Here is a 17,290-nt window from a genome sequence, read left to right as displayed (position 1 = left end):
ATATAAGTAATATTCAAATTAATAAACATATATAAAAGTATAAATTTTAGTCTAAATAATATTATAAATAAAATTCATACTAATAAATAAGTATTTTTGAATATATAAATTATACTTTATATTTGTAATGTATAATTTAAATTATAATATAAAATAATGTTTAACTACTGATATTTTTCAAAAAGCTATTAGTATTTATTTAATTTAGAGATAAAATAAATTAAATTTCAGCTAAAATTATTCATTATAAATTTGAAAAATATATTTTATATATTAAATTGATTAATTAAGGGAGTCTAAATTAATGGGTTGAGTAGGATGCACGAGTGTTGTAGGGTCTGATATCGTGTTGAATTCTTATGAATAAAAAAATATTTTATTAATAATATTATATATATGTTAAAAATATTTAATTATTTTTATAAATTTTAATTATCTAAAATAAATATTTACCGGGCTACAAACACATTTTCTAAAATCTAAACTATTAAAAAATTAACGAATAAACTCCTTGGCTCACTCGTGTGGTACGGTGGTTTCCCACACCAACAGTGGCGCAAACAAACGAGACCTCAAAAACAAAAACTCACAAACCCATCATCTCTCGCATTCGAAATTTCATCTCTCAACAAAACCCACCGTTTTCTGCGAAAATCAAACCCACACTCACCACTCTCCAATCTCCCATTCTCCCCTCTTTCTCCAACTCAGCGCAACCGTCACGATTGCGCCCAAAATCTCGATCTTCACTGCGGTAATTTCATCTTTGATTCGTTTTTTTCTTCTCTCTCCCTTAATTTCATGCCTGTGTTGCGTTGGGTTTCGTTTTAACGCTACTACGTTTCACCGATTTGATTGCCGTTTTCTTCGAGTGTTATTGGGTGTGGTAAAACAACGTTTGTTTCTCGCGTTGAACCCTAGTGCTTGCTAATTCGTGTTATTGTTGCTGCTGCTGTGCAGAGGCGTGTTTTGTGAGCACGGAATACGAATATGGATCACCAAGAGGATGAAAGTAACAGCAAACAAGACGATGAGGTTGCAATCATTCACCTTTTATGTGCTACTTTGTTTGAAATATGATATATATATATATATATATATATATATATATATATATATATATATATATATAACTTGCATCAGTGGCTTAGGTTTTTTTGACTATATGCTACCTATGTTGGTTGAGTAGTTTTCTTTTCTTTCTATGGAAATTCAGCTAAGAATTAAGTAGTTTTGAGAAGGGTAACTGTATAGATTGTTTGCCTATTTTGTGTGGATATGTGGTTTGTATTGTCCTTTGCTTTCAATGGTGAATGAAACATTGTGTAATGGAAGTTCCTGGGTAGATTTTTCGTTGCAAGCAGACTTATTTGAGGCCTAACTTGTCTAATCTTTACACAGGAAGCTGTTGCTCGCCTTGAGGAAATAAAAAAATCCATTGAGGCGAAGCTGGCTTTACGGCAAAGCAATTTGAATCCAGAAAGGCCTGGTTAGTTAATGTTCCTTTTGATTTGAATAATAATATATGTGCTAAATATTTCTGTGCAGCTGATAGGAATGGATAAAATTCTTCAAATTACCTGATCTCAGGATTGATCCCTAGACATAATATTAGGTCTTATACCTTCTTTATAACAAAAGAAAAATAAACTGACCCTGCAAGATGAATAAAGTTTTACTTTCGTAAATAAAAGTTCTTTCTTGTTGCATGATGTTTTAAACTTGATTGGAAACATGCGCAAGACTGATGTTTGCGGTCAGAGTGATCTTGGTTTCATGTTATTAATATAACACGATTCATAGCTTTTAGAACATCATAAAATTATGAATTACACTTAATGTCATATAACCCTTAAAAGATCCTTCAAAAGTCAAAACGTCATTGTGTGAGCCTTTTTTTTTTCCTTTGATTTTCTCCAAACTAGTTTGACCTGTTCTTCATTTGATTTTACTGATTTTGCTCTAATTTTTTGCATAGCCTGTTTTCTAGGTTAAATGGACCGTGCACTTGACAAATTCATTAGTTTTCTAGTCAAATTGGCTAGTTCAGTCTATTTGCAATTGGTGGTTCCTTAGGAGATTTTCATGTGGGATTAATTTATTATTCAATGTGTGTTTGGTTGAGCGTTGATAGAAGTAATTTTGATTGGAATTGATTTTGGTTAAAATTGATTTTGAATTATTGTGATTTATGTTTGGATGTTTTTATCATAAAAGCAAGTTAGGAGTAAAGCTCAACATAATTTTTTTTATCCAACGCATAAGCTACTCAAAGTTGCTTCAACTCATAATCAATTATGAACTCAGAATCAATTCTAGGCTCTTTTTTGATGTGAAACCAAACATGTGAAAGTTTATCTAAAATCAATTTTGGACAAGGAATCAATTCTCCAAAGTGTTACCAAACACGCACTCAGAGTCAAGACTCTGTGGTTGTAGCTGGAACTTCATTGCTACCTGTTGCTTTAATCTATGTGGTTGTTATATCAAGGTTTAAAATATGCTTTAGATTGTGACACTTGAGGATGTTTCAGTATGAAGTAGAGAGACTGGGTAATTAGTAATATTTTTCCTGGTGAGAAGAAGGGTGATTGACAATTGAAATTTGTAACTCTTCCCTCCCCTCTTTCTTTGTTATAACCATTAGTGACAAAGAAACCTTAATCTAAATGGTCTCTTAAAGTTTGACCTTGAATTGAGATCACTGTTGTATAATCCATGTTTTGCATCCCACATAAAATTGGAAAAAAAGGTTTGGTTGTTGTTTTAACCCCATAGAGCATGTGTTTGTCTGTTTTCTCTTGTATGTGTATTGTATTGTTTCAATATTTGTTGCATTAATAATAATACAATCTGCTCTTACATGCAGACTCAGGATTTTTAAGGACATTGGATTCTAGCATTAAGCGCAACACTGCTGTTATTAAGAAACTGAAGCAGATTAATGAAGAACAGCGTGAAGCTCTGATGGACGAGTTGCGAAGTGTCAACTTAAGCAAATTTGTCAGTGAAGCCGTGGCTGCTATATGTGATGCCAAGCTTAGAAGTTCTGATATACAAGCTGCAGTTCAGGTATGGGCTTTGCAGTCCCCCTGGTTTCTACACATTTGAAGCTGTTTCTATATTTTATATGATGTTACCTTAAATACTTGACCCCTGATATGCGGCCATCATTTGCTTCTTTTTGGAAAGATCTGTTCTTTGCTTCATCAAAGGTACAAGGACTTTGCACCAAGCCTGGTTCAAGGGCTTCTGAAAGTCTTCTCTCCTGGAAAACCTGGTGATGAATCAGATACAGACAGAAATTTGAAGGCAATGAAGAAGCGCAGCTCTCTAAAGCTTCTACTGGAACTCTTTTTTGTTGGAGTTATTGAAGATGGTGGCATTTTTATCAATATCATAAAAGATCTTACCAGTGGGGAACAGCTAAAAGATCGGGATGCTGCACAAACAAGTTTGACCCTTCTTTCGAGTTTTGCTCGCCAAGGGAGAATTTTTCTTGGACTTTCTGTTAGTGGGCCGGAAATTCATGAAGAGGTATTTCTTTCATTAATCTTCATTAGAATATTCTCATGCTTTCTATTATTAATTTTTGTCCATTTTTCCATTTTAGCTTTTCATTGACTGTCATAATCTATAGTCATTTTTCATCATGATGGCAAGTTTAACTTCATCTTTTGTTTGTATTTATATATTATATTATTTTGTATCAAGGCTTGTTCTCTGTTGCTGGCTGCGTTTTATATGTTCCTGTACTGACATTCTGATACAGTTTTTTAAAGGCCTTAACATCACAGCAGATCAGAAGAAAGTTTTACGGAAAGCATGCTATTCCTTTTATGATGCTGCAGCTGAATTACTTCAGTCTGAGCATTCTGTAAGAGTTTCTGCCTTTGTAGACACACAAACACTAATATATATTTTGTCTTCACCTCTGTTCGGGTCTCTTAATTCCATCAAATCTTGCACACCAATTGTTTGCCCTTTGTGATTATTGATCAATTTTGTTTCTTGACAGTCACTTCGCTTAATGGAGCATGAAAATTCTAAGATTTTGAATGCAAAAGGAGAGCTCAGTGATGAAAATATTGCTTCATATGAAAAGCTTCGTAAATCCTATGACCATTTGTACCGTAACATCTCATCGTGAGTTGTTTTGTTTACTTTTGACTATTTCATTACCTGTTTACTGAATCTGTTCTTGGTGTATATTGGCTTAATATATTCTTGAAATACTATGAACCCCAGTTTAATGTTTACATGTGTAGCTGCACATGCATATATTGATCCATTACTAGCATGTATGTATATGCTAAAAGGTTTGATCTAACAAGAGACACTCGGTCAAGCAAATTTGAGGCAAATATGGATATGATTTTTTGCTGGTTAGGATAGTTCGTGAGATCTCTGTTTTTTGGAAACATAAAATGCTTTCAGGTTCCTCTGTTCCTATATATTAAGATCTTGTTGTGTCTGAGATGAGCTGCACCCTCCAGCTAACAAGGATGTGTTTCTTTGCTGCTTATCTCTCTTTACCTGGTACCCCAAATTGATTTAAAAAAAGAATTTGTTATGTCTTTGTATGATAGCTCTGCTTCATTACCCATTAAATTTAGATTTTTCTTAAATTCAGTCTGCCACTCTCTTCTGTCTAAAGGGGATTAAAAGTCAAATCATTCGAGTTGAATATTGCTTTGATGTCAATAATTATTCCCTTTAATTCTTCTATCCTGTAATTATGATTGTCGTGTTACAGATTAGCAGAAGCACTTGATATGCAGCCTCCTGTAATGCCAGAGGATGGCCACACAACTAGGGTTACCAGTGGTGAGGACGGTATTTCTTCTGCTTCTGGTAAAGATTCTTCTGTTGTTGAACCCATATGGGATGATGAAGATGCAAGGACTTTCTATGAATGTTTACCTGATCTTAGGTTTGTATTTCTACAAAACATTGCTGTAGCAAATATATTCATCCATTAGTCCTTGATTGCCGTATTGTTTCTTGTTTAAAGTTTTGATGTAAACACATCAATGGTTTAAATTTTTTCTTTAGTTGCTATACCAGTCTTTTACTTTACATGGAACTTTATCCTGCATATTTTTCTCCAGAGCTTTTGTTCCTGCTGTGCTTTTGGGAGAAACAGAGCCTAAAAGCAGTGAACAATCTGCGAAGAATCAAGACCAAACAACTGTAAGAACTCATATTGGTTAAAGTTTTTTTTTTTTCTCTTAAAAAAATTATTTCAGGATCTTCTGATTTTTAGTTCTTCATGCTTATTTAAATGCTTCCTGTCAACTAATCAGAGTTAGGTAACATCTAACTGTATCCAATTCTTATAACCTTAGGTCTTTCTATCTCTTCTGGGATCACTCATGATGCTTTGAAACCATTCTAGTTCTTTAAATACTTGATGGTATTATTCTCTGTTTTCTTATGGTAGTGTGACTTGGTTTACTTTCAATATTTTAGCTGTTTAGTCATTCTTTAAATACTTGATGATACTATTATCCATTATCCATTGAGCCTCTAACTAGCAGTCTAAGCATTTAAGAATGTTGACCCTTGACAAGAACACCATCCATTCTGTATATAGTCTGGAATGGGCGATTCTTTCAACTACTTTGTAGGCAGCAGCATTGATAGTTGATACATACTCTTGTTGACATGTCATAAAATGCATATAATTTACTTATTGTTTCATATTTCTTGTATCTTGTTGTCCTTGTATTGGAGCATATCTTATTGTCTTCATTCTTGTAATAAAATACTTTTTCTATTAAGAGACCTTCAGCAACTTTAGTCACTACGCCATATAGTTATGTGAGAATATTTTTATTCATACAACCATCCTGTTGGTGTTTTTTTTTTTCTCTTTACCAAGCCTTCTGCAACTATTTTACTGACTTCAAGATATATGATTTGATTATCAAGGAAATATTACCTGAATCAGACAAAGGTCAACAGACCACCCATGAAAGTGGAGAGGTCTCTACAGAGTCTAGTGCTTTGCCAGAGGCAGAAAGCACAGAAAGAGTGAAGGATAAGGAGGAAAAAGACAAGTCTAAAGAATTGGACAGAGAGAAGGAAAAAGAAAAAGAAAATGACAAAAAGGGAGAAAATGAAAAAGACAAACTCAGAAGTGTTGAAGGGACAAATTTGGATGCTCTACTGCAGAGGCTTCCGGGTTGTGTGAGCCGGGACCTTATTGATCAATTGACTGTGAGGATATCTTATTGTGTTCTATACTTATTCTTAGATTGCATTGTTATTTTTGTTGTCATTATTTATTATTATTGCCTTTTTGTTGAACTGTTGGACAAAATATTAGGTGGAGTTCTGTTATCTAAATTCAAAATCAAGTCGGAAAAAGCTTGTGAGGGCTTTGTTCAATGTACCAAGGACATCTCTGGAATTGTTACCATATTATTCACGCATGGTTGCCACTCTCTCAACTTGTATGAAGGATGTCTCGTCCATTCTTTTGCAGATGTTGGAGGAGGAATTCAACTTCTTAATAAATAAAAAGGTTAATTTTTCATAATTTTGTATTGACATCGTTTTTTATTATCTGCTTTAAATTCAGCTAATTACATTTGTTATCTGGTTTTTGAAATGTGTTTACAGGATCAGATGAACATTGAGACAAAGATAAGGAACATCAGGTTCATTGGAGAACTTTGCAAGTTCAAAATTTCCCCTCCTGGCCTAGTCTTCAGTTGTTTGAAGGTACAAGAGATTAATAATTGAATTATAAATGAAGGCTAAATCCTTCCAATTATAATTACAATTTTTTATTGTTGCAACTTATGTTTTGGAGCCATTCCTATATTTTCGATAGGGTTCAGTTTCACCATGACCATACATAGTGTTTTTAAAACTTCTGTTACTTTCTTTTTTTTCTTTGGATACCGAAATCTTAAGTATTGATAAGTTATATTCAAGTATGAAATATACTTTGTTAACCTCCATTTTTTCTGACTTTTAGATACTATATATTTTTGTGGATTGAATTCCCTTTGCCACCATAGTATTTCCTTGTATGACAATTAAAATATGTTTTCATAGTTCTTAGGTGCAAAGACTCCTTTATTCTTTATAATTTCACAAATTGAAAGATTCATTCTAAGTTCGAAATGTAAAATTGTCAAGGAAATTTGCCTCATTTGATGAGATATGACCTACTTTATTTGTCTTCCATAAGTTTTCCCTTTTGTTTACATTTAATTTATAGATTTCGGGGGGGGGGGGGGGGGGGGGGGTGGCTATTACGATGATGGTAATGATATTCATTCTCCAAAGTAGAAAATTCTAGGGTTGTCCCAAACCAACCTTTTGAGACAGAGCACCAAACCAACCTTTTGACAAAAAAATCTTGCTCAATGTACAGGTATTATTTTTTTTTTCACTTTGTCCACTGTCACTTTGATATAAACCTTAGGAGAATCACTTTGTAAAATCTAGTCATTGTGGTAAGTAATGTTGTCAAAATTGAGATCTTACCTAGGAACGGGAATAAAGTGAAAAATTGTAAATTGTGGGATCATAACATGGATTGCTAGATCTCACCAAAATGCAAATTAAATTAATGTTTATATATGCATAGAAATAACACAAGAAAAATAACCTCTAAATCACAATATTTAACTAAAATTGTATTGAAAATTCATAATCATAAGGCCATGTGCAACTCATAATAAGTCACATAGCATAAGTTTTTAATACACAGCTAAAGGCCTAAAACATAAGAAAATAGTCCAAAACTAGCACCACTAACTGTTTAGTATTTCTTGGCACTTTAGGACCTCCATTCAAAGCAACTTCACTGTTGGACCCAATACTTGCACTGCCACCACACCCACTAGCACCAGTACCAACACCTATTTTTGTTACAACAAACCAAAATAGAGCAAAAGCAAACCAACAAAGGGGGAGAAACTGAAGAAGAGGTCAGAGGTTGAGGCAAGGGCTTGAACACAAGTTTGAACCAATGGCTGCAAACTAGTTTGTGATGGGAAAGATGGAAAGAAAGGTGCAAAGGAGAGTCAATGTTTTTTTTTGGAAGGCAAAGATAATTTATATTATAGAATAAAAAGTACCAGAGGTACTACATAGTACAAAAAAAGGGGGTCCTGAAAAGCCAGGAGATACAGCACCCTACACAATTGAATACCCTACTAACAGAAGCTTTAACTAAAAGCTATAGACATATTTGAAGACCAACAATAATAAGGAATCTGGAAGTTCCTTTCCCAACCCCTCAGCCAGGTCCATAATAGGAACAAAGTGCTATCTGTCAGCCTAGTGATATCAAAAGTTTGATTCTGGAAAATGATATCATTTCTGAGCCTCCAAATTGAACTTGTAGCTGCTATCCACCACATTGTCCTTCTTGTGTTAGAAACCTTTGATGCTGCTGAGGAATAGTGCTGGAGAAAATTATCCATTGGCCTGCAGTGAAACACCTTGTCTTCCTTTACCCAAGATAGGAATTCCCACCATAAAGGCATAGTTTTGTCACAAGTGAAAAACAAGTGGGATGCAGTTTCAGGTTGACTATGGCAGAAGGGACATAGATCATTATCCACCTGAGGGTCAATGTGGTCTCTGAGGGTTGTGTATGCAACAACACTAGGGTAATCAAAAGAGGGAAAAAGGGTCTTTTGAAGTCACAGAAAGAGGGAACAGGGCTCTTTTTGAAGTTGGGTTACAGGACCGGAACCAAAAAAATTGTGGGTCCAGAGCTTAGAAGAAATACTGCAATCCCTTGATTACAAGATCTTACCTGGCAATCCTAAGCAATCCTCCAAATTTGTGATCTAAGGCAGGATCAAGAATGGAATTATGGAGAAAAATCGTAAGATTATCGAATCTAATGATCTTACTCACAAATTTGACAACACTGGTGGCAAGAGTGCCCTAGGCCATATAAATTTTCATCAAAATTCCATTCATCCGATTTGGCTTGTATCTTGCATTCTTGCTATTGGATCCTAACTGTTGGGAGTCTCAAGTGTGAGTGAAATTCCATGTTGTATATAAGTGGACAATTGGAATAATAATAATTGGCAAGACTCATAAACCTAATTCTTTAAGGTTTTGGGTTGGATGTAGTGTTCATTTCACTTTTGCAGTTCTCACTTGGTTTGTTGATGCAGATCCCTCTAGTGTTTAAGGCTCCCGTTGTGTCCCAAGAACACTAAAATTCCACCATGCTCCATAGTCCTGGTGCCCACGTAGGCAGGCTTTGCAGCATCTTTTTGACTAGTCCCAGGGTATACACACGTGCTGCTCATTTGTAAATGAAAGGCTTGGTGGAAAGATCTGATACCAATTGATGAACCTCAGGATAATTCCAGCATAAAAGCTGACTATTGTAGTGGGAGAGCCCAATGCCACATAAACCAAAGCCCAATCAAAATTCTATATTTTTTATGTTAAACTCAAGTTCCATACCTTGCAATTGAATTCCAGCATTCGCATTTCTTGAATCTGGAACAAGGCTACCATCCACTGTTCCAGCTTGATTTTCTCAAAGCTAGAACCCAGCTCTGCTCCAATTTCTTTATGACACATCTGCACCTTTTGGTGATTGCAACTATATGAAACAATTTGAGAAGTTAGCATCTTGACTGTTTACACATTGAAACGTAAATTTCTTCTGCCAACTTGTTTATATCATCACTTCAAAATTTTTTCCCAAGACTGGTGTTCTAGGTCTTTGTATAAAGGAAATGGAAGTGGACCTCCCTATTTCAGAACTTATTGTCTTATCCTATATGTTAATTTCTTTCAGAAATCCCTTTTTCTGACTTTAATGTCTCCAAGAACATTCTGGTTCCTCTATTTCAACTTGCCCTTGAAAATTCTTGATTCTCATTAACTTTGACTCTTTTAGTATTCTCTCCCATCAACTCTTTTCCCTAATATCTTCGACAAAAGAAGAAAATAAATGGTAACTCAAACTGCGCTTAATGTTTTAGGATTAATATATTATAAAAAAGTGATCTGAGACTTGCTGTAGTAACCTCTCTTGAATAAGATTTGGAAACATAGCCTTCCAAGTGCTGGGGAAAAATCTGTACAATCTGGAGTATAGGAGTATACTTACTCGGTCTACTTATCTTTTTGTTTTTAACTGATCTGTAAAGGCTAAACTACAGTTAGTAGTTAGTCTATAGTCAGTTAGTTAATCTGTTAGGACAGCTGTGTGACAGCTATCACTAACTAACTCAGGTCAGTTGACAGTTACAGTTGTGTAACTGTATATATATACTGAGGTGTAACTAATTTCTCCTTGGGTTGAATAATATCCCACTTCACCTCAATTCTGTTTGTGATATTTTCTCTCTTTCTCTCTCTGAGATTTCTATATGGAGGAAACAACTAATCTGTATCCTCATAATTGACAAAGTCAAACAGGGTATAACCAAATGATCTTGAATCAATTAGTTGGTTTAAATATCTTTTTAGTCCTTGCAATTTAGCACTTTTTTGCTTTTCATCCTTGCAAAAATATTTTTTTGTTTTTAGTCCTTCCAAATTATGTTTGTTTGATTTTTAGTCCTTAAAGCACTTTAGTTAACGCTTTGAACAGTTAAAAAAAAGTTTTAGCTATAAGGACGAAAAACAAAACAAACTTAATTTGCAAGGACTAAAAACAAAAAATTGATTTTACAAGGACGAAAAGCACAAACAGCTCTCAATTATAAGGATTAAAAAGGTATTTAAGCCTAATTAGTTTTATATTTCCCCCTTACTTGCTTCAAGTCTAAATCCACTTGCATCCTTGCACTATTTGTTGAGAGATGTAAAGAGAATGAGGTTATGTAACCTTGATATTTTCATATAGTATATTCAATCCTTGATTGATGTTTTGTTGTCCTTCCAGGCCTGTTTAGATGATTTTACACACCACAACATTGATGTAGCTTGCAATCTTCTTGAAACATGTGGCCGTTTTCTGTATCGGTCTCCAGAAACTACTATACGTATGGCTAACATGTTGGAGATACTGATGCGGTTGAAAAATGTAAAAAACTTGGATCCGAGACATAGCACTTTGGTGGAGAATGCATACTACCTTTGCAAGCCACCAGAAAGATCTGCACGAGTAGCTAAAGTTCGTCCTCCATTGCATCAGGTGAGATTTTTATTTTGATTTCTTTTTCCTTCTCAGTTTCTCTAATAACTTTCATAAACTCAGTTAATATTTTAATTGGTGTCTTTATTGCAGTATATCAGAAAATTACTTTTCTCTGATCTTGATAAGTCTACCATTGAGCATGTGCTGAGGCAACTCCGTAAGTTACCTTGGAATGAATGTGAACCATATCTTTTGAAATGCTTCATGAAGGTCTACAAAGGAAAATATGGTCAGATCCACCTGATTGCATCTCTTGCTGCTGGATTAAGTCGCTATCATGATGAGTTTGCTGTAGCTATCGTTGATGAGGTAGTTATGTTTGATATATTACTCTTGATTTGTGATCTCTTCTTGTACAGTAAAATGATGTGTAGTTTGAGCAGTGCCTACTTGTTTGCATGTAAACTTGGTCAGACTAAACAAGTGTTGCCTCTCGATTGGAATCTGCACACTTATTTAACATGTTAAAACCAAATTGCTTTCATTTGTTTAATATTGGAAGTTTTAAGTTTACTATTTCAAGTTCTAGAATCAACAGTAGTTCTGAGGGAGAAGGAGAGTTTTTCTGGCGAATCTTTTATAAACATTTACTCTACAAACAGTTTTGAGATTTTGGGGTGAAATTGGGATTTTAGAATATGATTTTCAGGTACTGGAGGAGATTAGAGTTGGGCTGGAGTTAAATGACTATGGGATGCAGCAAAGACGCATTGCTTACATGCGATTCTTGGGGGAGCTTTACAACTATGAGCATGTAGACTCATCTGTTATTTTTGAGACACTATATCTCATTCTCATCTATGGCCATGGGACACAAGAGGTATTGATTTTACACTGGTTACTTGTTTTTAAGAGAAGGAATTAAGCTTTTGCATTCTTCTGTATTGCTAAAACCTGAAAGTATGTTTCTTTAAAACTAGGCGGCCACTATATGTACCAGAATTTCTATATTTCGTTTAAATTTTTCACACGCCTTCCTTTCTACAATCAGTATGAAAACATGTTTCCCCTTTCTTTCATTTTTGAATCACTTGAACGAACTTCTAATACCTGCTCTACTTTTGGAAGACCTTGTGTTATATCACCCGATCTCAATTTTTCATAGATAAATGTAACTAGTATATCTTCTTCAGAAAGTTTCCCCATAATGGCCATGAACTGTTGCTCCAGTTTTTTTTTATCATTATTAAAATTCCTTGCCCATTTAAGTATTTCTTTATTGTCTGGACATGACTTACGAGATGGTGAAAATAAATGTAACACCAAGGTACAATAAGGGAAGGATGAGATATGCTTCAATTTAGAAAGGATTTGAGGATACAATATTGTTGGTTTCATTAGAATTTCATTTAGCCTTTTGCTATCTGCTATGTAAATGTAAGATATATTTTATTTATATTGTCTTCACTATTCAACTATCAACAACCATAGGTTGAAGGTACCAGTTAGCTCTGCTGGTAAAATCCTTTGCAGTTGATTGCAGGGACATGTTATCAAATCCTGCCTTCACCCATTCCTCTCCATGTTGTGCATGAATGAAAAACCTTTTAGTGCCTGAAATCTAAAGTATATTTCAGATCAATTATATATGGACAAAATAAAAATTATCAATTAAAGCTTATTCCTTTCGCTGGGGTTGGCTACATGGATGAGTTGATCCCTTTGATCTCTATCAAAAGCCAAAAGTTTCAACAAAACATTTAGATCAATGTCTTTCTTAGATGTTTCTTGTCTCATGGAGTTTTTTTCAATCCTCTTCTACCCTTTTTGTCAGACTCTCTTACATTTAGTTCACTTTCTCATTAGATTTTTGGTCTGTCTCACATGTCTAGATCTAGACCATCTTAGGCTTATTTTTGTTTTCATCTTATTCTCATTAGTTGCTAATCCAACTTAGATGCAGTCATTCTTAATCTTGTCCACTCATCCTCATCAACATTGTTATTTGGGTTGCACATAATTTTTGCTTCCCACTATTCACTTTCATCTTTTGTTAACCCTCCATGCATTTTTTAATTAGTTGTGTCCATCATACATAACCTTTATTGTTCATATATATGTAATATGAATTACTTTTTTCTTTAGTTCCATCCCTGGTACTTCTCATGGTATTTATTGTAGGCCTTTACTTGATAGATGAATGAGTGGTTCTGCTTTTTTTTTTTTTGGCATGTTCCTTTCAAACCATGAAATAAGTATATATATCCTCCGGTATGGTTGATTTGGTATAAAACCAAAATAGGTTTCTTGTCTTATTCCACTGTTAAATTACTTCTTCCCGTAGTTTTGTAGTGTGGCTCATGAGCTTGATCCCTTCATAATTTCTACAACTTTGTATGTCATTTACACTTTTTGTAGGTATCAAACTGCTTCTCCTCCTTCATTATACAGCATTTTCGTAGATCTTATCATCAAATTGAACAACATACTAAGCGTAATTGTACACTCCCCCCTAATCACCCTTAAACTTAAATGGGTATACTATTTGGTTTGTTATCATTATTCGTCTAGTACTTCCTTTACCTCTTTTTGTTTAACACATTGTTATTACGAAAAAATAAGCAGTAAACAGATTACATAATTTTGTTGTGTAGCTTGAATATAGACATGCTTGAATATTTTAATTTTTCCATTAATTTACTTATTTTGTATGTGAGAGCCTTCTCGTGACATTATGGAATTCATTCATTAATCTTGTCAGCAAGATGTACTGGATCCACCTGAAGATTGTTTTCGCATAAGGTTGATCATTACTCTGCTTGAAACTTGTGGGCATTACTTTGATCGTGGCTCTTCTAAGAGGAAACTTGATCGATTCCTAATACACTTCCAGAGGTATATTTTAAGCAAAGGGGCACTGCCTCTGGACATCGAATTTGACTTACAGGTGAGTCAGGCAGCCTTTATTTGACTGTATTTCATTATGAGGGTATGGTTAATATGTTGATTCATGTGTTTATTGATTTGGTTTTGCTATCCTAGTATTATGTTTACTTCAGTATTAATGTTGGGCTACTAATGCTGTAGACATGGGATTGCTTTTGAGTGTCCTTTATATTCCATATTTTATGTCTTTGCTCTTTTGGATTGCAGCTTACATAACATTTGGATATTTAGAATTTTGATGTGCAGAGAGATTTAGTAGCTTTACGCATTCTAGCTTCTTTCTTGAACTTTATTGTTATTCTGGTTTTACACTTAGGAAGATAACCTATCGTTCTTTATTCTTGTTTGGTTGAAGATATTTTGGCTTTTCTTGTTTATTCTTGCTTTTAGTAGTTACTAATGCCATCTGAGTGACCTTATCACTATGGAATATTTTTAGATGGCGGAATTAAGTATCAGTGTAAAATAGGATTTGTTTATATGACTAACATGTTGTATTGTATCTTCCAATTTGACAATTTCCAGTAATAGAATAAGGTTACATATGGGGTGATGTTTGGAATGAAAATAGAATTTGCATGTTATGGCCACCTGAGAAAACATGGTAATTTTATAGAAATTTAGAATGCTAGATGCCAAAAATTTACCCCGCCCTATACCTAGCCCTCTCCATATTCTACTGCCCATGGACTCAAGTATTTCTTTTAGAATTGTTTATTAGGCAGACTGACAGTAGATCTTAAAAACTGTCCCACTAACTAAAAGGTGGCGTTCTCAAGTCAACCTTTTCCCTGCAGTAAAATCATTTTAAGTTAATTTTTCATTATATATATATGTGTGTGTGTGTGTCTTCGTTGTCTTGCATTTGCTATTTTTGGCTAATTATAAGCTGTGTGCAGGATCTGTTTGTGGACTTGCGTCCCAATATGGTTCGTCACAATTCTATTGAGGAAGTGAATGCAGCTCTCGTAGAACTCGAGGAACATGATCGAATTGTTTTTGCTGATAAGGCCAGTAGTGAAAAACATTCTGACACTGAGAAGTCTTTAAGTAGGACCACTTCCACTACTACAGTGGTTGGCAATGGACAAAGCATTGATAATGGTATGGAAGAAAATGGAGTGCAAGATGATAATGACAGTGAGACTGATTCAGGGAGTGACACAATTGATGTTGAGGGACATGATGATGAAGAGTTGGATGAGGAGAATCATGATGATGGGTGTGAAACTGAGGATGATGACGACGACGACGATGATGGGCCTGGACCTGCTTCTGACGAGGAGGATGAAGTCCATGTGAGACAAAAAATGACCCAGGTGGACCCTCTGGAAGAAGCCAATTTTGATCAGGAGCTCAAGGCTGTAGTACAGGCAAGGGTTTGCATAATTTATTATACTTGCTCCTGCTACATTTCTGCAAAATTTGATGTTTCCTTGTGAGTTTTGATTTATTTTGAGAAAAATATTTCCTGGGAATCATACTGCTATGCTGATATGGTAAGAAAAAAAAGAAAAGCAAATTTCCTCTAATCTAATACCATCTGAATTAAATAGATTGGGGGCAATTCACACTTTATATCACTATTATTTGGAGACCTTTTTTTTTTCCAAATATATTCTGTCTTCTCTCTTTTCCATCCAAACCCTAAATTTAACAATATTTGGTAATTTAAGATTTGACTTTGGAAAGAAAAAACATTATCTTGCTGTAAGTCATGTCTAGCTGTATTTCTAACAATTTCAAAGTTCTTGTTTCGTAAATTTTGCAGGAGAGTATGGAACAGCGAAGGCAGGAGCTACGAGGTCGTCCTACATTGAACATGATGATTCCAATGAATGTATTTGAGGGATCTGCCAAGGATCACCATGGGAGGGGAGTTGGTGGGGAAAGTGGTGATGAGCCCCTGGATGAGGATACTGGAGGAAACAAAGAGGTTCAGGTGAGAGTTCTTGTGAAGCGTGGAAACAAGCAGCAAACAAAGCAGATGTTCATCCCACGGAATTCCTCACTGGTGCAGAGTACAAAACAGAAAGAAGCAGCAGAGCTTCAAGAGAAAGAAGACATCAAGAGGCTTGTCTTGGAGTATAATGACAGAGAAGAAGAGGAGCTTAATGGATTAGGGACCCAGGCAACAAACTGGATGCAGAGTGTAGGTTACAAGGGTGGTGGCCGTGGCAGCAGTTTGGAAGGAAACAGTGGCAGGGGTAGTGGATCAAGACATCGGCATCATAATTATTCTGGCAGTGGAATCTATTACAGTAGAAGAAAGTGAATGGTACTTGAGTGAATACTGAAGGCAGATATTTGTTGCCTTCTGCTTCCCCTCAGCAAGGCAGATATTTGTTTGCCACACTACCACACTACCACACTTTGCTGTTCAAAAAATTCATGGCAAAGGCAAGTCTAATAGCTTATCTTGTTGGTAAGTGGTGGTTTCGAACATAGAGTGTTGGAGATGCTGGCAGGGGTTATAGAGTGGTGTACACACCACTTTGGTTTCCTGATCTTAAGCTGACATGCAGGATGTAAGATTGTGGGTTGCCTGCATACATGTAGCAAATGTAGTCCTGTAATTTATATCACGGCTTCGGAGCTTCCTGTATAGCTATCTGTATGGAGCTAAAATCACAATGTTTGGTTTTGGTGGTGTCAAGTTAGCCAAAGGTTGGATTATATAACGTGAAGAAAGAATAGGCAAAAAAATGTCTTGATGCTTTGTTAACATATCAAAAACCCTGTCAAACATCAGTGTAAGAATCGATCTCTATTGTTTACAAGTTTGTATTGCCAATCATCATCATTACATTCTAGTTCAATGAGTAATTCTTGTATGGGCATTGGTTTGATCCCAGACTGCTCAATTGGAGATCTAGCTGAAGATTGTACCATAGTTTGCCATTGGGAATGTGTTAAGCTTTTTCTTGTAGAAACTCCTTAGATGTGATGGGGTTTGGTACACCATGAATATTTATTATGCGTGAAAGCATAGATGATGCAAGGGGTATTCATGAGTTGGTTTGGTTTAGATTTAGTGATTTACGTAATATAAATCCAAATGAATCATATGTAATTGGGTTAGTTTTGTTTTGTTTGGGTTATCAGATTTAAGCTTAAAGGTAAATTATATTTTTTAACTTTTTAAATTAATTTTTCTGTTACAAAGTAAAAAGGTTCTTTAATGATTTTAGATAATAAATTAAATTATATATACATATGATATTATTACTCATTAATATGTAACATTTTTTACAGCTA

General features: G+C 34.9%; 1 protein-coding gene across 1 annotated transcript; it reads left to right on the top strand.

The window, feature by feature from the left end:
• Window positions 1–525: 525 nt before the first annotated feature.
• Window positions 526–16,812, top strand: LOC100786092 (regulator of nonsense transcripts UPF2). Its single transcript, XM_003533797.5, has 18 exons — window positions 526–754; window positions 961–1,035; window positions 1,402–1,489; window positions 2,870–3,072; window positions 3,193–3,537; window positions 3,773–3,877; window positions 4,019–4,146; window positions 4,757–4,933; window positions 5,112–5,193; window positions 5,935–6,222; window positions 6,332–6,529; window positions 6,628–6,729; window positions 10,892–11,143; window positions 11,237–11,455; window positions 11,796–11,966; window positions 13,848–14,033; window positions 14,932–15,405; window positions 15,804–16,812. The coding sequence occupies exons 2-18, from the start codon at window positions 991–993 to the stop codon at window positions 16,305–16,307; spliced, it is 3,567 nt and encodes a 1,188-aa protein (XP_003533845.1). The 5' UTR covers window positions 526–754; window positions 961–990; the 3' UTR covers window positions 16,308–16,812.
• The last annotated feature ends 478 nt before the right edge of the window (window positions 16,813–17,290 follow it).

The sequence above is a fragment of the Glycine max genome, chromosome 9 (assembly GCF_000004515.6).
Source record: "Glycine max cultivar Williams 82 chromosome 9, Glycine_max_v4.0, whole genome shotgun sequence".
Lineage (NCBI taxonomy): Eukaryota > Viridiplantae > Streptophyta > Magnoliopsida > Fabales > Fabaceae > Glycine > Glycine max.
This window is presented reverse-complemented; position numbering and strand designations above follow the sequence as displayed.